Here is a 24,144-nt window from a genome sequence, read left to right as displayed (position 1 = left end):
GGGTCGTTGGCGCTGGCGTCCGACGACGATGCGCTGTGAGCGACCACGGCAAGCGAGACGCCCGGCTCCCCTGGCTGATTCCTTTTGAATTGTTTTTTGTGTTTGTTTCTCTGTGGGTGTTGTTGATATATGGCTTTCTCATTGCATGGTAGAGTTTTAACTTGCATTTGCAGATGTAGTGACCAACTATGTTAACTGACACTTTTTTTTTTTGGAAGTGTTCCTGAGCATACGTGGCAATATCCTTCACACAATGATGCAGATTTTTAATGTGGAGCTGGAATTGAAATCCCATTCATTCAATGTTGGTTTTCGGCTTTGCTGCTCACATGCAGAAATTTCTCCTGATTCTCAGAATCTTTTGACGATATTACGGACCGTAGATGATGAAAGCCCTAAATTCCTTTCACTTGTATGCTGAGAAATGTTGTTCTTAAAGCTCTTTGAACAACCGAGTGTTTCGGGGATGCTCCTTTTTGGAATGTTCCACATGTGGTGTTTTTTGAGCCTACCTCAACTTTCCCAGTTTTTTGTTGCCTCTGTCCCAGCCTTTGTGGAACGTGTTGCAGGCATCAAATTCAAACTATTGGCAAGAAACAATAACTCAATAATATAAAGGAGTTTGAACAATCAATACTTTGGTTTTGTAAAGTATTTAATTCAATCTAGGTTGGATAGGATTTGCAAATCATTGTATTCTGTTATTTACGTTTTACACAGTGTCCCAACGTCATTGGAATTGGGGTTTGTAAATTGAGCTGACGAGCTTGCTTAAGGAACAAATTAAACTCGTACATCAAGGTACTACCGTATTTTTAAGCTGAACTTGATACTAATGTTTGCCTTTTTCCACCAATGTGTATTTATTGGAGCATATTTAGTCCACAGACTTAACTTCTTGTAAAGCGGCGACCCAACTATGAAGGATTTGAGCGCAGCCTTGTGACTGTCGGTCAAAGAGCGCTCTGTGTGTACAGTGCTCCATGGGATCCAGTAATGATTGCAGCATAATACCAAGCATATGAGGATCACTTAAGACAGTTACATAAGCCAGCGCTAGGTTCCAGTGATTAGTCTCATGCCTGATAATGATGTTAGGGGCCGAGGTGCCTCGTGTCTTCATGCAGGGGTGTGCCCCCTTGGGGGGGGGGGGGGGGGGGGGGGGGTGTTGCTTACACTGATAAAAATGCCTCACTGTACTGTGATAATGAAATGCGGGCCACTCGTCATGTCACTGCATCTCTTTCACTTATGTCCACTTTTTTTTTTTTTTTTAAGCACAAAGGGAATGTCCTGGTCATCCATTTACTATCAGTACCTGCACAAGATCTCTTTTTTTGTTTTGTTTTGCCAAGAAGTGCTTCAGAGCAGATAAAATGAGATTAGTCCCATAATAAAATGTTAATTGGAAACAAGTGACTGGGTTAGAGGGATGAGCAATAAGGCAGCAGCATGTGCTGCTTTTTTTAAATTTCAAAATTGATTTTATATTTCATACAGAGCAGTTAATTAATTGCAAGATTTTGGTAATCCAGACGATTGTGTGAAATTCATTGTTAGTCTTAAAGCAATTGAGGCAAAATGGAGGGCACTACAGTACTTGGCTACAACCAGCAGAAGTACTGTTGATTTAGTCTCAACCTCTAGCTTGGTATCTAAAGAAGGACAACAAGATCATCTATGGGAAGCACGTTGCAAATAGCGTAGCCTGCGTAAGTGGTTGGTGCGCAACCATTTTGCAAAATAAAAATCCCACTGCCACTTATTAAGGTTTTTCTGTAACATCATGATTGGCATGAGAAACAGGACAAACCTGACTCAAGTGGACAGTACAGTGTTTGGCTGTAATTAACCCTGCGCAATGCTAGCTGGCGGAGGTTGCCGACAGCAGTTTGTGATGGGTTAATAAGTGATGGGTGTACTCTCAAGATGGTGGCAAGCCCTCAGGCTTTGCCTCGAATGATTACTCTCTAACTGGTTAATCTTGTACTGCTTCCAGCATGGAGGACTGAAGTTGTTAGACAGAAACTATCCTAACATTTGTTTTGTGGAGACATTGACGACAACAGACATCTACATTATTTTTAATGAGGTGATTAATTTAGTTTGGTGAGCCCATGAATTATTAACGTCTCACCAAAATTGCAAATAATCAGGCCCCTATATGAATGATGAAGAAGATGCTTTGTGGCCTAGACAGGTCAAACAGGCCTATAAAACCTACATAGGGTAGTTGATCAATCTCTTGAGGCTTAGTTTGCACACATCTCGTCTGTTGTTCATCCGCAAGAACGACGAGCTCTGTTCTCTGTTATCTCCTTTTTATTGTGTTCATTCACTCTTGTCAGCACTGGCCAAATGTCGCACAGAAGATATCCAACATCAAAAATGACGTGTTCAAAATGGGAAGTCACTTGCAGTACTCAACTGTCGGTCACTCCATCTTGCGACTTATTATCATTTTCTGTATAAGCAAGTGAGTATAAGCAATTGATTAGAACATATACAAAACTGACTTTTGACAGTTCTTAACAAGAAAACACATTTGGGCAAAAAACATTACATACATCTAATACAATACTTTCCAAATATTGTAAATATCCAGTCCTAATTTCTCCCTGAGACACAATTTTCTGAATATTCTAGTTTCCAGTGCAGCTGTACGTAAATGCAAACTACAAATTCAAGTGGATATTACAGTTTGGAAAATGTACATTTATAGTTCAGACATTTCAACTGTCAAAACTGCATTTTGTCTCTTGTAATGAACCTCGTTATTAGATTGATTGTTAGATTGTTAGATGATTACTGTACTAGTGAATAGTAATTCCTCTGTGGCTTGTGAGTGTATATAAAAAGAGCACTGGCAACACATGGCAAAACAATACTATGTTGTCTGCGTTTTTATGCTTCAAACAACCCTAATTTGTATTTTCCCAATAACTCATCCTGTCATGGGGATTTGTGCAGTCACGCGATTCAGTTGAATTCTACTGACGCCAACAACAATTCCCATTATGTAATTTGCCGAAGTGGTCTGATACATGTGAAGGAGTTTTTCTACTTCATGCAGCTGTGTTATGGTATGACACGGATGTGTGACCTGTGGGACCGGTACAGTATATTGTCAACAAATACCAGTGCCACTTTCATGATCTTTGAAGCAGGCTAAATCTGGATGTCAAATTTGCCTTTATAATTCAACCCATTCATAATGACTTCCCCTCCATGGCCCCCACCGCACGCTCTCGCAAGGGCTCACAGCCCTGATCGTCGCATAATTGGGCTCCTTATTAGACCATTGGAGTCTTGCTGGCACGGTGAAAAGTTGGCAGGCTCGCAAATATTCCGATTATTCAGTGGTAGTTGTTTGTTGTCGCTTCTGTCCTGCTTGTTGTTTTGGTCCTGCTGAGCCCACATGCCAACCTCCTGCTCCCCTGTCATGGCTGTGATAAGACAAGGAGAGGCCCACCCAGTGTGGGGCCCATGATGTATGGATGACAAATGAAAGGATAGAAACGAAGACCTTGGGTAGAGACGAGCAATATTTCAAGTAGGGCCCGAACGATTTCATCGGCCAATTTTAGCCCTTTTTAAAATAATCATAACCGGCTGGATTTTTGCCCTCCCCCCCTAATTTTTTTCAATATAGAAATATTTTTTTAAATACATTATTAGCACATTACAACACGAGACAAAGATGACATTCTTAGTCGAGTCCATAAAACAGTACCGGTACCTGCTGAATGGTGTCTTGAGTAGTGCAGATTGACGCCAACTACTTGGAGCTGTGACATCACGTCATTTAATCGTCAGTCTTCTCAGTAACGGGAGTGGGCCCGAGCGGTACTTTCCGACAAATAGGTTTGAAGTAAAACAATAAAATACGTGTTATGACAGTGAACAAGTAAAACTCCACCGAAAAATGGTGGGGCAATCAACTCAAATTCAAATAACCAACTAACACTAGCGTATGGAATTCAAGCAAGTGTGTTCTAAAGCTCTCTTGTGAAAGTGTAACCTACCCCAGTGAAAAGAAAATACCAAACATTTTAATTCAAGTTCATGGGTTTGATATTAACATAGGCTTAATGGTTAAAAATAACCCTTTGAAAAATTCATATTAACGCTTGTAAAAAGTTAACAGCAACAAACTGTGCGTGTTGTAACTTGTATAGAGTAACGTTAGTGCTTTACTATTTGTTTGGTATGTACATTGTATACTTAATTTAAAATCCAGCTCTGTCAAAGGCATCTGATTTTTTATTTGGGTTCGTAGGAGACTTGATTTCATGGCAAAGAAAATAATGGGAGTCGAGGAAATGTGATGCAACGTTAAAGTTGTTGTTCTCAGCGTTTAACAACCCCAAAAGAAGTTATTTTTATTAATTGTAATTCATTTAAATAAATCGGCCGAATAATCGTTTATCTTTTTTTTTTTTTTCTTTCTTTCTTTCTTTCTGCCAAACGTCTGTATTGTCATCGGCCTGAAAAAAGAAACATATTGGCTGGGGCCTAATTTAAAGAATGCCAAAAGTCAGCCTGATATTTCTGTTTTTTAATAAATTTCGGTAGCTTGAGCCCTTTTAAACAGTGGAATGAGATTGGATTTTTAACGCATTTTCTGGAAAAAAGTGGCCTTCATCATGCCTGACGTCATCTGACTTCGGCATCTCTCGTGATACTTCAGTGAGCACATACGGGAGTAACTCCCCAAAGTGTTTAGGGAGTGTTCTTTGACTTTTTTGGGTGTGTTTTGTGTGTGTTGCCACTACAGTAGTGTGCAATGATGGCAACAAAGAAAAGTGTGCTCATAATCATAGAACCAGCAATGGAATTTATGGTGACAAAGAAAACTCTCTGTCCCGGCCGCTCAGTACGCTTTGGCTAAAGCCGACCGAAAAGAAGGTGAAGCAAAGCACCTTAAGAACAACACAGCTAATGTTAAAATGCTACTTCAAACATTGTAATGTTAATAAAGCTTTTACGATGGTGACAGTGTGACCCTGGAACATACTCATTCTATTTCCCTTATTCCTAACAAAAATCAAATCAAGGTACCTACCATAGCAGAATCACTAATAGAATAGAAGTAATAAACCTGTCTGGGTTGTACAGGATCAGAGTGAGTTTGGACAAGTTGTTCCTTCTTCCTCTTTTATATCATTGTGTAGTATATGATGTTTGATATGATGTTTTTCATGTCATGTTAGCAACTGAGGGAAAGTTGTATACGGCATGTCACTGATGTCATTGGTCAGAATAGTTAGTCCACTCTTAATAAAGCATGGAATTTCCTTCTGCGTCACTATGGCTCTTTAGAGGATATTGTTTCTGTTTTTTGGCCGTATAATCATCTCTATTTACCCTCCCCAGCCCACTCCTTTGGCGGATTCATGTGACTTGCTGGACATACCTCTTCCTCGCTGCCTCTCAAGCAGAATGGAATTGGGGAGAAGAACTCAGTATAGCGTATCCACAGGCCTCTCATAGGGTTGGTTTTGCAAAAATGTTATTTTTTTATTTTTTTTTTGCCTTACACCAAGAGAATGACTGCAGTCAATGGATCTACTGTGCGTGATTGTACTTGTTAAAATAGAACTCATTGTTAGTAGTGTAGACTACACAGTCGCGCTTGTTCTCTGCAGTGGCTTCGTTATGAATATAACCTGATGATATGTCTGATTCGTAACTGTCCAGCGGGAGGTAAGCAAGCAACTAAACACTACAAATGGAGAAACCTTTTGTTTCTGTCTTCCTCATTACTGTAACTCACCTTCTCTCTGTTCATATCACTTGTGAAAGGTCAACTCTCTCCCTAGTCCAGTAAAGGTCACACGCAGAACGGTGGCATGCAATATGGTATTGTTTAGAGGTGGCACCATTGCGACACAACACATGCAGTCCTTCCATGGCGATGCTGTTGCAAGTACACACTTTATGCCACATAACATTACATCCTCAATGTGAAAAGAACATATAGGCGGATGATAGAATTCACTGACGATAATTGCTTACAGGAACTTAAGTTTGCTTGCTTAGTTTCAAAGACAAACACGCCAGTGGCGCACTTATTTCCTGAAAGAATTCTTCTTGCGCACCCCCCCCCCCCCCCTGCTTTAAATTCATTTTCCTCATTTCCTTAGTCTAGTCAATAAATAGCTACTATGACATGCCAAACACTTAAAGGGCACCCATTAAAGCTCAAAAGTGAACCCAAACAGGAAAAATTATTTATGTAGCAGCACCTTTACCTGGAACCTCCCCAAAATTGTATGGCCCACATTTACATACCTTATCTAGCGCCTCACCTTTTATAAATGATTTCTTAATTGGTACATATACTACATATAGTCCACAAAGTTGTGGAAATGTATTTTTGTAGTTTGTTTTCCTAATCCTGCTAACTAGCCAAGCACCTATGATTGTATTTGTAACTAAAAATCTTTGGTTATGATTTTCCATGACCCGTGGCAGACCACGCACCAGCACCAGCACCACCACCACCACCCTAATGATACATCACAGTTTGCCCCTCGAAGAATGACACAAACAAGAATACATACAGTGAGAAGTACTGTGATACAAAATGAAAGTATCCCTGTTCGCCAAACTGTAAACTCTCAACTGGTGCAAAGGTCAGTTAATTGTGCGACGGTATCTTGTCTGGTTGGTTACTATGTTTAGTGACATGATAGTGACAAAATACAGTATTAGAAAAAGCTCTGTATGATGTATGTGTGATGCAGTTAGTTCTACACCACAGCAAACCTCAACCACAACGATAAACATTTTGTGAAATTGCCATTCGGAAAATGTGACTCAGTCAAAACTGATCCTTATCATCTTTTGTTGAAGCAGACATTGCATAAACTTTTTTTTTATTTTATTTTTTATTTTTTTATCTCATTAGATTGTGCCTCATGTTCTGGCCGGTACATTAAAACAACATTAACTCCAGAAGGTCACATCATATGTTGTTTAGTGACTTATTTCCATCGAATGGAGCGGGGCCCACACACAGCAGCTTGCTGTTTGATCTATAACAGAACTGACTACTGTATTTTCCACAGCAGGGTAACTAAGCCACTGAGACACCAAACTGTGACACACAAGTGTTTACCCAGGGTGACAGAAATACAAAGTAGTGCTACACACAACGTATACACACTGTCTCCCTCAGGAGGTACACTTTGTTTGGATATGTTCCGTTATACGTATTTAATTTGGTCTTCCAGCTTGTGGTGCTGGAACTAGATCTTGATCATTTTTGAGGAGAAATACTGTCAGTGACCCTGAACGGGATCAGCGGTGTCAAACGTATGGTTGGCTGGAAGGAATGATACATACTGTAAATGAAGTTGATTTTATAACGAGACAAAGAACTTCAAATGATCGGAGCAGTTTGATAAGAGTGCCAATTTAAGGATTGTTTGTATTGCCTTCCAGAGGTCTTATCGAACATTCAGTGTTTTAGACCCAGTCCAAAGCCACGGTTTGGTTGCCGGTATACTATTGAGTAGACTTTAAACCGATTTTATCGGCCGATATTTAGCATTTTATGCTGATCGGCTTTAATGTCAAGAAATTTGTACACTACTGTCTAACAGTTTGGGATCGTTTTTAAGTGACCCTCACACTTGTCAACAGTCGTGTATATACACAACAGTGTGTTTTTGTTGAAAACACAAAATAGTCTGGTTGACCCCAAACATTGAACAGTAAGCCTAGTGTAATGTAGCCATTTGTGAATCATCCTGAGTCCATGAGTACATCCTTGGGCCATAGCACATCACACCACAAAATTCTGTTTTTTTTTAAGCTTTAATTTAGTTTTTGCATAATTCTGTTCACAACTAGGTAAGCAGAAATCATGAAGTAGTTCTTGCATAACCCTAAAAATGAACAAACGGTGATGAGAACATGGCCAACATAAGACATCATCTTAAACTAGGGTGGAGCATGCCCTTTGTAGTTTGAACAAACCAGCACCTCGACTTGCAGCCAATTCCAAAACATTGCATTTTCTTCACACCAGACACTCCAATTCTGCTCCCAGCATGTATTTTCCTTGGCAGGACAGTTTTGGGGGGGGGAAAGCGGTTGTTTAACTTTCATTTCGACCGACTGGAAGCCAATAGCATTGTCTGTAAAACTGTAATGAAAATATTGCAAAAGTCTTTGTTTGATGGGTGTTTCGGTATTTATTTAAAGGGTGGTAGAGTTTCTGACCAAGGCAGGTGATATTAAGAAGACTCGAGAATAGCGCACAGAGTTAAATCATTTCAGTAAGAAGTGAAATGATGGGATGATGTGCCCTTCTGCCTGTCCACTCTTTTGTTGTGGCCGACAACAGCAGATCTGTTGTTCGCTCCAGCTACGGGCCTCTTCATGGATTGTTCTGGAAAAGTCTGTTGAAGCGCCCACCGGCTGGGTGGAGGCTGGGTCAGGTGAGAGCGCGTGAGAGTGAACAGCACTACAGACCAGCCTCTTCTTTCGGGCCACAGAGCAGACGGTCAAACAGGCCTGCAGGCTTATTAACATTCCTCACAGTCAAACACTTGGATCATTCTGTTTGTTAATCTCCATGAGTATATTTCGGTAAATATGTATTTTTAGTATGAAAGACGGATTCAAACGTAGTCCTCAACATATTTAGCTCTATATAACTGTGTGAAAGAGCTGTCATATTGGAAAAGTGCTCTGAAACCTGGAGCTTGGTGTATCATTTATATGCAGGTGGTGAGGCCACTGCAGACTTGCCTTATCAGGCAAAGGCTAAATGTTGCTATTGTTTCTCTACAGCTCACCTCGTGCCTCCTCAACTGCAGTCCTCGTCGGCTCAGATAACACCGAGGCGCATTTATCTAACGCTTTGTCCACATACCCAAGTATACTGGAAACTCTGAGGTCAAACGCAATTGACGCTGGTCAGACAATGGTTGGTCCAAAATCTGATCCACATGGAAAACCATCTTTGTGATATGCATGTCAAAACCGGTGGAAGTATCATGAGGTCATTGTAGCCTATCAGAAGCCTTAAAAAGGTAGCTTTTCCTTTTTCATACAAGACATAGACAGTAGTAGTGAATTGAAGAAAAGGGGACTGATTGTGAAGTGGAGTCACTCCTGAACATTACATAACATCAAGAGATGGTTGTTCCTGGTTTTCCACTGCGCTTAACCGACAATTTCTGCATCTCTGTTCCTGCTCAGATTCCTGACATACGTCCCAAACTGTGGATAAACATTCAACCTGGCAATCAAGAGATGTTTCCCGAATGACTGATGGACAAAGCTTTTCTTTAAGCAAGGTAACTGTTAGAGTTGAAACCATGAACATTTCACACGCAGGTCATGACTGGAAACATTGCAACTCATGTTGTTTTCAATACAGAAAATGTGAATTGTCATACACGCAAGACCTCATGACACGGACTTCAAACGAATGTCATAAGTCGAAACAAGTATTTCTTAATAATATATAAGGCCAAGAACCGACTGTGATATTTTAATTAGAGACTTTGTTATTCATGAATGTAATTTTAAGCAAACAGAAATATTTGACACAATAAACAATGTTTTTCAATTTTAGGTTTTCGCTCGATGAATATGGATACTTAACAAAATTCAAGCAAAAAGGTTTATTTTCCATCAGCCTTTAACAAGCACAAACAATTTGTGAATATTACTATTCTTATTATTTTTAACAAAATGCAGTTATAGGAATGTGATTTCCAGCAGCATTTTGAGCTGACAATATTCTCAGGGATATCGTCGCTTCAGGGCTAATTCCCTGTTTTCCCTCAGCGGCAGGAACAAAGATACCAGGTTCTTCCTTAACTCGTGTTTCAAGCCTCTCCAAAATAACAACAAACGAGCAAATGGCTATTCAAACATAACCTCCTTTACGGAGTCAATTGGTGTAAAGAATTCATCTGTAAACCGATTTGGTCTCAAGTCACTCGTTTCAAGTCTTGTACTGGTGTCATTTAGAGAGGCAATAAAGCAGGTTAGGTTGTGCTTCCGGACATTGTCGGCCGTGTGATTGATATGTTGCCATGGCAACCTTGTCTCGTTATCAATCGGAGCCACCCTTCACTCTGTTCCGATTCCACCAGCTCTTCCAAATATGGTCACACAATTAACAAGATGATTCACTCATTTGATACAACCTCTGATTCTAATATACAATACAGTAGTCTGTTATTGTAATAGAGGCACAAATCGTCAATCAATGAACTCATGACGAGTGACCCTTTCTTTCAGATGTCAGCCACAACGGAAAATGGGATTGGGGGTGCTTGGAGTTCCAACAGAGAGAAAACATACAAGAAAGTAATAAAGTTTGCCTTCTCACTTAATAGCCCGATTGTGTTTTTTACAAGGCATGTGAACTAGCATCTTTAATATTTCTTTTGGCTAAACAAGTCTATGAGAATTTCCCCTATGAGCCTGTGATTCGCATAGCTTTGTATAAATGCATTTACAACACATAATGTCTCGAACCTTGCACTGCTCTCATGCCAGAGATCAGTCAAGAGCTAGTCACACTTTTGACGTCACTGCTTATGTTAACCGTTTTTTTTGCAAGGCTTCTCCAAGTGGCTGCCACTGTCCACATTGCACATACTTTAAAAAGTGTTGAAAGTTCATCTTGTTGCTACCCACACAACAAGACTGCTTACAATACTGTATTTGTTTGAATTTTTTTGCACCCCATCCTCTTAAGCAGTTTTGTGTATTTTTTGTAAATGTGCCATGCTAAATAGTTTCTTAAATGTGTTCGTAAAGGGCCATTTTGATGTCATTTTGGTGGGCTAGCAGTCGGTTTGTCTTATTGAAGAATAGAACTAATATATTCGAGGGTGAAAATGTTACTATCATAAAAAATGTTATTAACATCTTGACATTCTTAAATAGGGAACCTGATAATCAACTTCGATTTATCTGTTGTTCAGAATTGTGTCGATTGTTCGGACCTGATTGTTGATGACGGATTTATGTCTTGACGTAAATGAGGCAAAATGGGGTGCACCGCAGTTTTTGGTTTCTCAAGGAGAACGAGATGAAGTTGAGCTAATTCAGTCAATTGCTGATCCCTATTCTTAACTGTCATAAAGTGTAAGTGTAATTGTTAAACTACTGTAAGGATGTCAAAACATACACATTACTCATTTGATTTTGTTTCTTGAGACTAGAGGCTTATTTCCCCCCCACGCTTTGGTTGAATTCCAATTTGTATGACATCACGGATTCCACTTTCTATGCCGTTTGCGATGGTGTACCACGATGTAATACCCACTGTTACAGTTCTCAGTTTCTTACTTTGCGATACCATCCCTTATCATTTAAGTTTTTCACTATTTGTGAGGGAAATGCAATTTCTAGCTACATATGCTGTGTGCATTGGGGACACCAGTGACAGGGTGCAATTAACACACTTGTTTTCTCTTGAAAGACGACGTCATCGGCCTTGAAGGGAGCCATTCAGCTGGGCATTGGCTATACAGTTGGAAACCTCACCTCCAAGCCTGACAGAGATGTGCTTATGCAAGACTTCTACGTGGTGGAGAGTGTCTTTCTGCCCAGGTCAGTCCTTGGATGTCATCAACACAGTAACATGCAGCCTCTAAAGTGCTCATAATGGGTGCAATTTTCTGAAACGAAAAGGTAACATGCATAACACCCAGACGTCTGTATGAACCCGAGAGCCAGTCAATCATACAGCGTCATTAGAGTAGATTACGTGTAGGCAGTAACTGGCTCCTCTTTGGCTGCAAATGTTTTCTGTTGCAAATTAAATGAATGGAAAAGTAGGCAAACCTGGATTCTCCACTATGATGGCTGTTATTTTTCTCCACCCCTTACAAAATTGGTAATAATCATGTTTACTTGAAGCAGAAGTCACAGAAAATGTGATCAGTACTCTGTATTGCACCTGAACTAGTTCATGTTTTGGGAGAACGTGACCAGAACTTAGTTCATTTTTGCCTGATGAACGTTATTGAGAACGCGTTCTTTCTGTCGTCTGTGAGCGATTTTGGGACTACAGGTCATTTTCATTCAAGAGCGCCAGGTTTTGTTAGGGACCTCCAGGAGGAAACCCGTCCGAATACACTCTTTACGGGCCTTCATGTTTTGCAACTGATTCTGTTCTGCCACCATTCATGTTTACATGCGCGAGGTGCATTCAGGGACACTCTGTAAATACAATGGAATGTGTTCTTTGGTGCATAATTGTAAAAATTGATTACCGTATTTTCACGACCATAAGGCGCACCGTATTATTGGGCGCAGGCATGGTGAAACATACGCTAGCTTAAAACATACGGTAGCATGCATGCACGCTAAAACAATGTTTTTAAAAAGGCAGCGGGAGCAAAACTGAGTTCGGTTGTACTTTATTGAAGTATTTAACAATGTACTCATGTTATTTTTTGATCAATTCTCCTCCACAAATCCATCAAAGTCCTCATCTTCTGTATCCGAAATGAACAGCTGGGAAAGTTCTCCATCAAACACGGCAGGTTCCCTCTCGTCGTTGTCTGAGTCAGTCTCGTTGCCGTGCGGCTCCTCAGAAATGATGCCGGCTTTTACGAAAGCTCGAACAACAGTGCAAGCAGACACGTTAGCCCAAGCATCCACAATCCATTCGCAAATTGTGGCGTAACTCGCTGCCTCCTAGTCTTAGTAAAGCTGTGTTCGCCATCTGTCGTCCGTGGCTCCCACGCCGCTCGCAACTTCACTTTGAACGCCCTGTTTACAGCGATGCCCAGCGGTTGGAGTTCCTTCGTCAAGCCTCCCGGAATGATGGCAAGCTCCGGGTTATTGCACTCAGTCGAATGGTGACTGTAGAGACGCTTCTCCCGGCTGTTCTTTGCTCATTAATCCGTTGCTCGAGTTGGTCACGTCCGCCTTTCCTCTATAGAAGATGCCTGTCGGCAGGAAATGCTCCCAGTCAGTCAGTCGGAGCGCTCATTAAAGTCACAACAACAACATTTACAGATTTTGGAACTCTGTGCACATATAAGCGCGCCGCATTGTAAGGCGCCCCATCCATTTTGCGGAACATTTATGACTTTTAAGTGCGCCTTATGGTCGTGAAAATACGGTACTTGGAAAATGATTATTTGTACCAGAATGCTTTAGTTAAAACACCGTATGATCACACTGCCATAATATGGAATTTATTTTGTTTTGTAATAGAAGACTAGATAACATAACATGTTGTTACTATAGTCAGCCAGAGCTGCTAGAATGGAAAGTTATCAATGTCCTTTCACCATCGTTCCTGTCATACTGTGTTGTGTGTGTTTGTTTGCACATTAAGGACAGAAATCCTGTTTTTGTTTGAATTTCTCATTTAAAAGAAGACCATTGAAGCAACAAGTTTTTCCTCATGTTTTTGAGATTGTAGGGTGAAAGCTGTAGCTGGCTACTAGTGTGGACAGAATGGGTGGCAACAATGGGGAATTTTAAGGGGAATAGCCCGTCAGCAACATATTGGGGGGGGGGAAAAAAACCAAAACAACTATGAACTGGTTCACTTTTCGAATGGTAAACTTAGAACTGTGAACTGAACTGCTTCATTTTTGGAACGGTGAACTGAACTTTTGCTGCCACAAAATGTTCGAGTGGATTTTCCAGCCAATATACCGAGATACTGTCATTTATTTAAAAAAACATTGTGTAAACGGAGATTTTGTTTAACTGTGATAATTATCCATACTGACTGCCGATTGTGGCCATGGTTCTTGCTGTGAAAAAAGATGTTGAATGCATTGAATTTGAATAACTACAGAACTGTAATTTGATTTGTGACTTACAGTCAAGATGCCAAATTTTTCATTGAAATGAATCATCGTCAATCATTGGTGAATGATTGATTTCTTTACATTGTGTTGGATTGATCTTACCCAACATTATTTTTGTGTTGTGTCTTATTGTTTAGAACATTATGTCTGGGAAAAACCCTCCTATTTTCAAATAAATGATAACTTCTAAAATATATTTAACACATTGTGATAAAGTTGTCTCTGTGGAACCACAGCTTTACCTGGAAACTTCTGTATAGTGCACCTGCATATGCAAACTCCATGCAAATGTGCTCTCTCACCGGGCGCCCTTTTAAATATTGACCTTGGTTTTCGGGCCTCATAATGATGCTTTTCTTGAAGCCGACTGAGATATTTGTTGCGAAATACAAATAGTTTAAGGCGAACCGGTAAGCTTTGCAGCGGGAAAGCCAAATATGGCAGCCAGAGACGAGCAAACGCTTTCCCTTCACCGCATGAGCGTCCCAAGAGATAGTTGACGCTTTTGTTTTGTTTTTTCTTCCCACACAACCCTCTCTTGAGGTTTTTGTTTTGGCCCTGTCAGTCTCGCTCTGGATCACTCAAGATGACATTTCACATTGCGTCTCCATCCTTGGTGATCAAAACCGGAACACACACACGACTCGATATTTCGATTGAAGGAAGCATTCTAAGGTGCGCATTGCTAAATTGTTTCCATCGGGGGCGTTAGCTGCCAATCGTTATTTTCATTGCGCACCAAACACAGCCGTCTCATAACACTTTGGAGTTAGGTGTACTGTTACACAGCACTGCCTTATGTATCCGCTTACAGAATATAACGCCAGCACAGCCACTATGTAACCGCCTTACTAAGAAGTTGAATCTAATCGAGCACAATGTTTACCAGCTTTAAAGCCACTGTGGAAGACAAGTACATTTTCAAATGCAATCATTTTAGCCTGAGGGGGCACCAAAATAGTCCAGAAAAGGAAGGACTTTGCAAAAGACTTTTCACACACACTTAACGGATGCGTTTCCTTGACATTCAGGTTAGGTTAGTTACAAAACAGGAATGGTCGACATTTCTGGAAAAGGTCAGACCGAGTATTACATTCAAGACAATGCAAGCGTAGATTATCATGTTTCTGTGTTGTAGCAGACACAAGGCTCATATGTTTCGCCACCACGGTTGATATTGTAATTAAAGAGTACACGCACACAATACAAGTTCATCATGGTTCCTCATGATTGCTCTAACTGTGGCCTGTCATGATCAAAAGGCAAACTCTGCCAACATGAAGCTGTTGTACAATGCTTTGAATACTTTTGAGATTCTCTCCACGGATCTTGCGTCATACAAGTTAACACGGTGTATTCATGTGTGCTGGCAATCTCTCTGAATTCTAGTGAAGGAAGCAACTTGACCCCAGCACATCATTATCCTGACTTCCGCTTCAAGACCTACGCACCGCTGGCCTTCCGCTACTTCAGGGACCTGTTCGGCATCAAACCTGACGACTACTTGGTATGCTACTGTCGATGCGTGCTTGGATGGGTTCGGTGTGGAAGAAAATGGCCACGACCGCTTTTGGGATAACCTAAAGTGGCGATTGTGAGCGAGGTCCTCTCTCAGTTCCCCAAGTAGAGTAACTGGATTTTGTTGCTGTTTTCCCTGTTTCAGTACTCGTTAGTCAACGAGCCTCTGATTGAGCTGACCAACCCCGGAGCCAGTGGCTCTCTCTTCTACTTGACCAGCGACGATGAGTTCATCATTAAAACAGTCCAGCACAAAGAGGCTAAATTCCTCCAGAGATTACTTCCTGGATACTATATGGTAAGTCATACTCGGTTACATTTGGAGTGAAGTTCTATCTCATTAAAACAGTAAAATAACGAACCTTAAGTATATGTCCTATGGCAATGTTACCACATGTGAATTGTGCCAATTTTGGATTACTTGAATATACTAAAGTAGTATAGTTTGGGTGGTTCACTTCAAGACATAATACAATATTGATAGATGGGTAGTTTGGGTCGTAAATATTCTTAACCATTGCTTTAACAATTTCTTGGTGTCTTCCACCTCACAGAACCTGAACCAGAATCCGCGCACCTTACTCCCCAAATTTTACGGACTTTACTGCATCCAGTCGGGAGGCATCAACATCCGCCTGGTGGTAATGAACAATGTGCTGCCCCGCTCGGTTAAAATGCACTACAAATACGATCTGAAAGGATCGACGTACAAAAGACGAGCGTCCAGGAAGGAGAGAGAAAAGGCGTGTCCGACCTTCAAAGATCTGGACTTCCAGGACATGCACGAAGAAGGGCTTCACTTTGACGCGGAGACCTATACCAATCTGATGAAGACACTGCAGAGAGACTGCCGGGTAGGTGGAAGACATTTTACATGCCAAAGCTTTTACTCAGTGGAAGGAATGTTGACATGAACATCAGGTGATTTGTAATCATCAGCATGATCAGAATTCTAGGACAAGTCATTTGTGGTTAAAAGACATTCCTTCATGCCTCAAAACATTTCACCACTTCGGTCTTCTGTCATCAGGCTGCACGAGGCTTGCGTACACGGTATAAACCAATTACACCCATATCAACGAGTAACGGTAAATGATGAGACGTAATTCATCAATTCTAAGAAAAATGAAATATCGACAATATAAAGTTGTCAGAAATTATTTTTTTTTTTTTTTTTTTTTTTTTAATAATATGACATTTCTCTCAAATAAACTTTGAATGATTATGGCCAGACACCACCACCATCACCATAGTGACGCATGATGGTGGCAGCATCACGTGGAGGGAATTACGAAAGGGATGAAATGGCACAAAACATTCAGGCTAGTGCTAGAAAGCAAAAAAAAAAAAGAAAAGCCTACTACAACATCTGAACTTTATTTGGGGGTTAGTCAGAGGCACTTCAAATGGTGGGAGGTGTGTGCTGACACCCATTTTACATCATTTTGAGCACAGCCACATTCCAGTTGTAAGAGGGTGTGCACACCTGTGCAACCACATTTATTCAGTTGCTTCATTTTTCTTCCCCTTTTGAAAAGATTACAAAAATAATTCAATTTGAGTTGTACAGGTTATAGGGCGCATTAATAGTGGAAAACGTGTTTGAAATTATTTACCTTGGTCTCCTTTTTATTTTATTTTATTTTTTTTATATAAAATCCGCCCAAAAACTGGCATTTGTTGACTCTTTATATCCATGCGTCCTTGGTGGAGATTATTTGTGTTCAACGTGGCCCTTGTAGATGATACAACTGTATAAAGAGAACTGCACGTGCATGGGAAGTAGTGTGTGTTTCGTCTAAGCTGCCAGTTTTCCCAAGGCGCTTTGCTCTTGTCTCCCTGTGGCTGTGCTTCACCAAATGACATCTGGGCAAACATGCAATGAGATGAAGACCTGATCCTGGTAGCGTGAGCGACAGCCACGTGTTTGTGCGTCGGCAAGGGGACTCACAATAGTAATAGTTTATTTAGATTTGCTGACAAGGTTTTAGATCTCGAATGTTTTGAAAACAATTCTCCCATTCTTTGAAACGATGTCGCACCTAATCTCGGAGGGAAACATTCAATGCCTTTTCTTTTTAAATTTCATCACGACATGTTATGACTGATTCCAGGCCTGTTGTTCCATATTGGGCCAATCTGTACCATTAACGTAAGAAGTTCGACAAACAAATGACACACTGTCAATGTTAGCAGTGAATGAACAGTGTGATGCTTGCAGGTACTTTTAGGTAACAGATAATCATATTCATGTTTGGGAAAAGTCTGCAAATGGGTATCGATCTCCTGATTCCCTTCCCACCTTTCAAGTCAAACGTCGAAACATCATAAATTCCGGTGACTACAGAGAAACATCTCTTGAGTTTATGAAGCTTCCCATGGATCATTAACCATCATGCTGACGTTGTTTGCATTCTTTCTTTTCTTTTCAATCTTTCCCAGCCAGGACGACATCCTCCCATCTTGCTAAGTCAGTGTTTTCGAAAAGTTCAACCTGACATGGCACGCACGCACACGCACGGCAATTCAGTTTGAAATTGTCCCCAACTTTAGTACTGCGGATTTTCACGAACTTTGAAATTGTCCCCAACTTTTGTACTGCAGATTTTCATGAACAGTTGGAGGATTGTGGTTGTCTTCAACCATGCATTTCTAGCCGCTTTTGTCAAGGCAAAATATTTGATACAGATCGTTCAGGTGTACCTATTTGTGTGCTGCATCCTGAAGCAGTGTCAGTGAGCAGATACTGTACGTCACGTATCAATTGATGTGCTGTCCATGTACGTCAAATATATGAAAGCAGCAGCAGCAGCAATTTGTTATTTTCACCTCTTCCTGTTCTCGCCTCCTGAGCGGGAAGCAAAATGCCCCCTAAGCAGAATGCGTGCGTCCATTTCCATGAGTAAGCAGCTCAGCCCGTCAGCCCAGTAGAGGCTCGCCGACCAAAACACAGAGGGGAGGAGGTCAGCGGCCGCCTAGCAACGGGGGGCGAGGGGAGTGCAAGGAATGAGGAGGGAGGGGAGACTCGGTTGTCCACGGAAGTGAATATTACTGATCCACGTGAGCTATTTGTACGGAAATGGAACGAACTGACATTTCCACCATAGGTCCAGATAAACAATAGCAAGACGCTTCCTTCTTGCCTCTCTGAATTACCGATACTCCTGCTACGCCAAGACAACACAGTGCATTCATAATTCATGTGAAATGTCATTGTATAGCCAATGAGACTTTTTAAAGGGGAATTTTGCTCGAACGGTAGTGATGCATAGATGAAGTAGACTAAATACACGAGCGTTCATATTGGGAAGTGAATTTGCAATTACAAATTTCTCCTTGTGGCTCAAAAAACGCAAAGTATTGCCTCTCAAGACGCAACTTAACGTCTCAATGTCAAGTGTTATTTTACACAGCCTTTACACAGCTGTCCAACTGAGTAATCGTATCCCTTATGTACCATTTTTACAGGATCATATTACAGTTTCTTGGCGCAGGGAGAAAAATAGGATCCGATCCAAGAAGGAAAATGACGGTTTCGTTTATTATTTGAGAACATTCCGTCAAGGATATTCAATTCTCTGTGCTTCCCTGATCAGGCAGCACATCCAAAGCTGATGAATAATGAATATCTATATTTTTCAGACAATTTCCTGGCATTGCACCTGCACACAGCGTGAGCACATTGTCGTGTCTGTGGCTTCAGACTGCCAAATGTGTGCATTTGCATCAAACGGCACAGCTCCTCATCGTTAGGATCCGCCTTCCTCCTTCAAACGTTAAAAACTTGCAAAAATGTTAAAAAGCCACTGGCACAGATGATGAGCAAAGATATAATTGTAATGACCAAATAATAGTTCTCCGACAAATTCAAAGAGAATTGAATAATTTCCCATGGAAGCCCTGATGATCGCTCACGTCACCCTGTTTTGGGATCACTGAGTTAAGTCACAGGTTTTTCCCAGAGTCTAAAATTGCACAAGTTTTTTTTACTATTATTATTATTATTATTATTATTATTATTTTAGTGCCTTGCCTATAAACCTCATTTATTCAAAAGTTTGGCAAAAACAACATGACAGGCTCAGTAGTTTTCTTTCAGCCATTCCAGCTTGATTGTGGGCCTGGGAAAGCCGAGACCGGGGCAAAACGATGCCCTTTCGTAGGCAGGCTGGTGTGCACGCCATGTGTGTGTCTGTGTGCGTGTGCGTTTCCAGTTTGAATAGGCCGGGGGCGAAGAGATGCAAATCCTTGGTATGGAAAAGTTCAAAGCTCCGACAAAAGCCCCACTGTTTGTTTTTTGAACTCATTTGCTCTATTTTGTGTTTGCATGTGGGTACACGCACTTGACTGCGGCTCACGGATCCGCACTCGAGTCACCTGCATGCACGCGTTGTTGTCTTGCTTGTGAGAAGATTAGAACAGCGGAAGTCGACTTTAAAGCACAGAAGAATCTTTCTTTAATATCTGTGGTCTTATTTTCCCCAATAACTTCCTCATACATATATATACGCACGCACACACACTTTCAAGAATACTCAAGGGGAAAAACACCTTCAAATGACCTTTTTACGACTTCAGTCAATGATTATCGATCCCAACAATACCTCGAAGTGGGTTTGCCGCCTAACTGCGACGGCGAGGACATACTCGGTCACTCTTATCCCAGTTTGCCGGTTCAACTCTCACCTCGCACCTCACTCACTCATGTTTGCGGACTCTATTTTCGCCGCTCAAAGCCGAGCCGAGAGGAGACGAGATGTCGGGAGACTTTGGGAACTGGGTGAAAGGCTCCTCACACGGGTCAATGTGTAACACTTTGTGGAGAAACACCTTATTTATTTTGCCCAAATCTGGTTTGAACACAAATTTCCTCCTGTCGGTCCTCTGGCCTTTGAGGTGATTAAGCACGTAGCTGATGATGTGTGTTCATAAGTTTTGAGAAACAGGGGGAAAAATGCATTTTTTTCATCATGCATGGCAATCTTTTATCACTCGCAGGTGCTGGAGAGTTTTAAGATCATGGACTACAGCCTGCTGCTGGGTGTCCACGTCCTGGACCAAAGCCAGAGAGAGGGGCTCGAGCAGGGCCAGGCAGCGGGGGACCGATTCAGGCCTGTGGGCCAGCGGGTCCTCTACTCCACCGCCTTGGAGTCCATCCAGGGGGACGGCAAGGCGGCTGAAGCCCTCACCACAGACGACACGTGAGTGGGCTCGGATGGAGAACGCGCACATTCCTTACACACACATTTCTGCTTATGTCTTAAGATCCAGTTATACAACAGTAGTCCGACCTTGCACCATCATTGTCCTTCAATTTACACGAGGTGAATGTTGTTTGATCAGTGCAGAAGAAAAAGCGTTAACCGCTGTATAACAATGTCATATGTCTGCAGCATGGGCGGCATCCCTGCCAAAACACACAAAGACGAGAAGCTGCTCATCTTCCTTGGCATCATAGACATTCTGCAGTCATATAGGTACAGTGCTTATTTCATGATGTCATGTCATGTACAAGTGTAAGCGATGCAGCAGAAATTCAACAGGACGCTGTGGAAACTTTTAAGTGCAGCTGCGCAATCTACTGAGGCCCAAATAAGAACTGTAACAAAAACTACGCAGCCTTCGACTAAGCCAAACAACCAAAAGGCCCAAATTGTTTTGTTTTCTGCGAATGCGGGGGTTCTTGACAACACCGTTCAGAAACAAATGATTCAAACCAAGCTTCCTTGGCGGAGGTAGGGATGGGCAATATTGATTGAAATCGCCATTGAACAGTATGTTTATTATTGTGCTTTCTAGCTGCTACTTTAGTCTAGCTAAAGAAAATATTACGTCACTACAAACCACAATGGTAAACACGTTGTTAAATGAATACCTCTCTGACAGTGTCAATCAAAACCGAGCATTATTATTATTATTATTATAGTAGTTCCTTTGTTGGATCTCATTAAGGCTGCCGCCCTTAAAGCGAATGGCCAAACATGGCTGAAGTGCAGCATTGCAAAAAAATGACAGTTGGAGACTCATCGCTGCACACCAAACAGTTGAGCACCGCACATCGCAGCAACAGAAAAACTGAGGCTCTGCTTACAGTGTGTGTGCGCGTGTGTGTGTTTTAAAAAAATAATAATAATAATAATAATTTATTCAACCACAAAAACATGGTGCGATTGTCAAGAAAGAAGTGGATTGCTAGAAAGAGAGGAGTGTGTGTGCGTGTATATATATATATATATATATATATATATATACACACACAGACACACGCACACACACGCACGCCCACTAGACATTTAAATTTTGGGGTGTTTCAACCCAATCCAATATGCGTCTTTTCCTTTTCTTCCTCCACACACTGGTTTGTTTTATTTCTTGGACGGAGGAAAATGATGTGGTAATGGAGGGAGAGGCCATTAGCTCATAGGATGTATGGGAATATAAAAGTGTCACTTGTAGTGTCGGTGACTGCTTGAGGCGAGATCAGCTCCAGCAGAATAAATACTGAAGAGCCAATTATTTTTTTCTCAGACAGCCCCTTAAATGTGAAATGTTCCATAATCCCAAACAAGAGTGTGGTTTAGCAAAAATTATAAACTATAGTTAGTGGTGCCAAAGGGGTTAGCATGTATGGTTTGATGAAGCGTTAAAGAAAAAGTTGTTACATAGAGCTGTTTTGTTTTTGCTCTCTGTAGATTCATAAAGAAGTTGGAACATTCCTGGAAAGCTCTGGTGTATGATGGCGTAAGTCCGCATCTTTTTGAAAAAAGAAATGTTCATTGAAAGGAGCCCGCTATATTGTCCTAAAATCAACTTCAAAACATTTTCTGTCCGCAGGATTCCGTGTCGGTGCACCGGCCCGGTTTCTATGCCAGCCGCTTTCTCAAGTTCATGAGCACTCTCGTCTTCAGGAAGACTCACCGTAAGTTTGCTTTTGTTGACACAGAAAAAGGGAAGAGAGAAGATTTTGGGATTTGATTTCGTCATATATAGTAATTGACGGGTGTGGCGGAACACAGTTGTGAAATTAACTGGAGGAAAAGTTCCTTGTATTGTCTTCCTGATGGTCTGCTTGTAGCTGCTCTTAAAAATGTGAGGCATGTGGCCAACATTTGTTTTGGCATTCCATAATTCATCTCTCTCGCTTTTTTTATGGTATTTGTATATTGTAATTGTCATTAACATGATGTTTATTGTTTTACTTTGTCATCCCCAAAAATAAATTAGAGCATACACTTTTACTTTTACAGTTACGCAGAATATGAATATGCACTGAATCCGCAATAGGTGAACCGTGATATAGCGAGGGAACACTGTATCTTTTTTGTCCCAAAAAAAGAAAACATTTTCTTTGTGTGTCGGATTAAAAAAAAATAGAAAAATGCCAACAATGTGCTGGCAAGGATGAAATGTATATGTATTTTTGCACCACCTCACAAAGAGGTGTTTTCCATCTTTTAACAGTACTATGGATCAATAAACGGACTGAACCCAGGCAATAAAAATAGCATTTCTAATTTCCACTCCGATGAGAGCTTTTGCAGCCGATCGATGCGTTGAGCGTCAGTTTTGCTTTCACAAGGTTGTTTTGGAACTTCCTGCCGATATTAAATATGTCCGCGTTACGCAACCATGCGGGGACCCCTGCGGGAATGAACGGGGCCGAAGCGGTGATGTGAGGACTTCGCAAATCTATTAGTCTGCACTTCACTCTGATTCCCTCCCAAACACCTTTTTTGTTTTTTGTGTGTGTGTGTGTGTGTTCATGTGCAGAGATTCGATTCTCCCCTTCAAAGAGGACTCGCACATCAATCCACGCTCTGAAGTCGTCCTCTCAGGAGATCCTTTCATCGCAGACGGACGAAAGGGACGAAGACAAGAGCAGGGGGGACTGTCGGTGGGGGGCTCGCAGTCTGGCCAGTCTGGATGGACAAGGTAGATCAAAACGGTTCTGCAGAGGAGCCTCATGTTTTTTGTTTGATCATCAGCGCACCCTAAGGTCTACTTTTATGGGCCATGACAAACCAGCAGCCGCTTAATTGGCCTGTGAAAACATTGTGCGGCTTGCATAAGGAGGGTCCGTGTAGTTGAATTACGTAACACTAAATCACAACCAAAGTCATTTCAAGACACTTTTCATGTGGAGCAATTTAAGAACACACTCCTTATACATGAAACAGAACCTCATGGGCGCAAACATAATGGGAACAGTGTTTCCTCTGGTTGGCGGCATGATGCCCATTAGAATCGCTTTTTTTTTTTTTTTTTTTTTTTTAACCCCAAAAATTGTTAAATAAGCAGGGACAAACCTCTTATAAATGTTTTTGCGATTGGTTTTCCCCCAAAAAAGAAAAAAAAAAACCTAAGAAAAACGGGGGGCTTAAAAAAAACCAAATAAAAAGAAAAGAAAAAAAATTGGGAAAATAATTGGGGGGGGGGGGGGGGGGGGAAATCCACGAATAGTTGAATCCGCATGTGGCGAACCGCGAGTATACGGGGAGCCACAGAATTTCAGTAAAATGAGCTGGCCTTTTTGTGGCATGTGACGACATCCCACGTGACTTTGGGCGAGAGGCCGTGCATATATCAAACAAGCGTTCACAGTCACACCTAACGGCAATGAACGTGACGTGCGTGTTTTCTGAATGGGAGGAAAAAACCCAGAATTCAATTCAAAACTGTACTCCCTCGTTATTGACTACACAAATAGCACAGTAGGATCAAAAATAAAGGGTTCTGCATGCATGCAAGAGGATTTATAGAGAGTTAAAGTTCCACTATAGCTTGTGAAGTCAATGCGCTCACTGTGTGA

General features: G+C 41.4%; 1 protein-coding gene across 1 annotated transcript in view; it reads left to right on the top strand.

Annotated features, from left to right (window-relative positions):
- pip5k1bb (phosphatidylinositol-4-phosphate 5-kinase, type I, beta b) overlaps window positions 1-24,144 on the top strand; it is a 30,292-nt gene that overhangs the window by 2,314 nt on the left and 3,834 nt on the right. Inside the window, exons 2-12 of the mRNA XM_061768064.1 lie at window positions 9,217-9,314; window positions 10,270-10,338; window positions 11,462-11,592; window positions 15,207-15,324; window positions 15,481-15,633; window positions 15,890-16,189; window positions 20,334-20,536; window positions 20,729-20,812; window positions 22,028-22,076; window positions 22,170-22,254; window positions 23,106-23,267. Coding sequence (XP_061624048.1) covers window positions 9,282-9,314; window positions 10,270-10,338; window positions 11,462-11,592; window positions 15,207-15,324; window positions 15,481-15,633; window positions 15,890-16,189; window positions 20,334-20,536; window positions 20,729-20,812; window positions 22,028-22,076; window positions 22,170-22,254; window positions 23,106-23,267 — 1,387 coding nt within the window. The 5' untranslated portion in view covers window positions 9,217-9,281. The remainder of the gene's footprint in view (window positions 1-9,216; window positions 9,315-10,269; window positions 10,339-11,461; window positions 11,593-15,206; window positions 15,325-15,480; window positions 15,634-15,889; window positions 16,190-20,333; window positions 20,537-20,728; window positions 20,813-22,027; window positions 22,077-22,169; window positions 22,255-23,105; window positions 23,268-24,144) is intronic.

The sequence above is a fragment of the Phyllopteryx taeniolatus genome, chromosome 3 (genome assembly GCF_024500385.1).
Source record: "Phyllopteryx taeniolatus isolate TA_2022b chromosome 3, UOR_Ptae_1.2, whole genome shotgun sequence".
Lineage (NCBI taxonomy): Eukaryota > Metazoa > Chordata > Actinopteri > Syngnathiformes > Syngnathidae > Phyllopteryx > Phyllopteryx taeniolatus.
The sequence above is the reverse complement of the archived record's forward strand: the minus strand, read 5'-3'. Positions and strand labels throughout refer to the sequence as shown.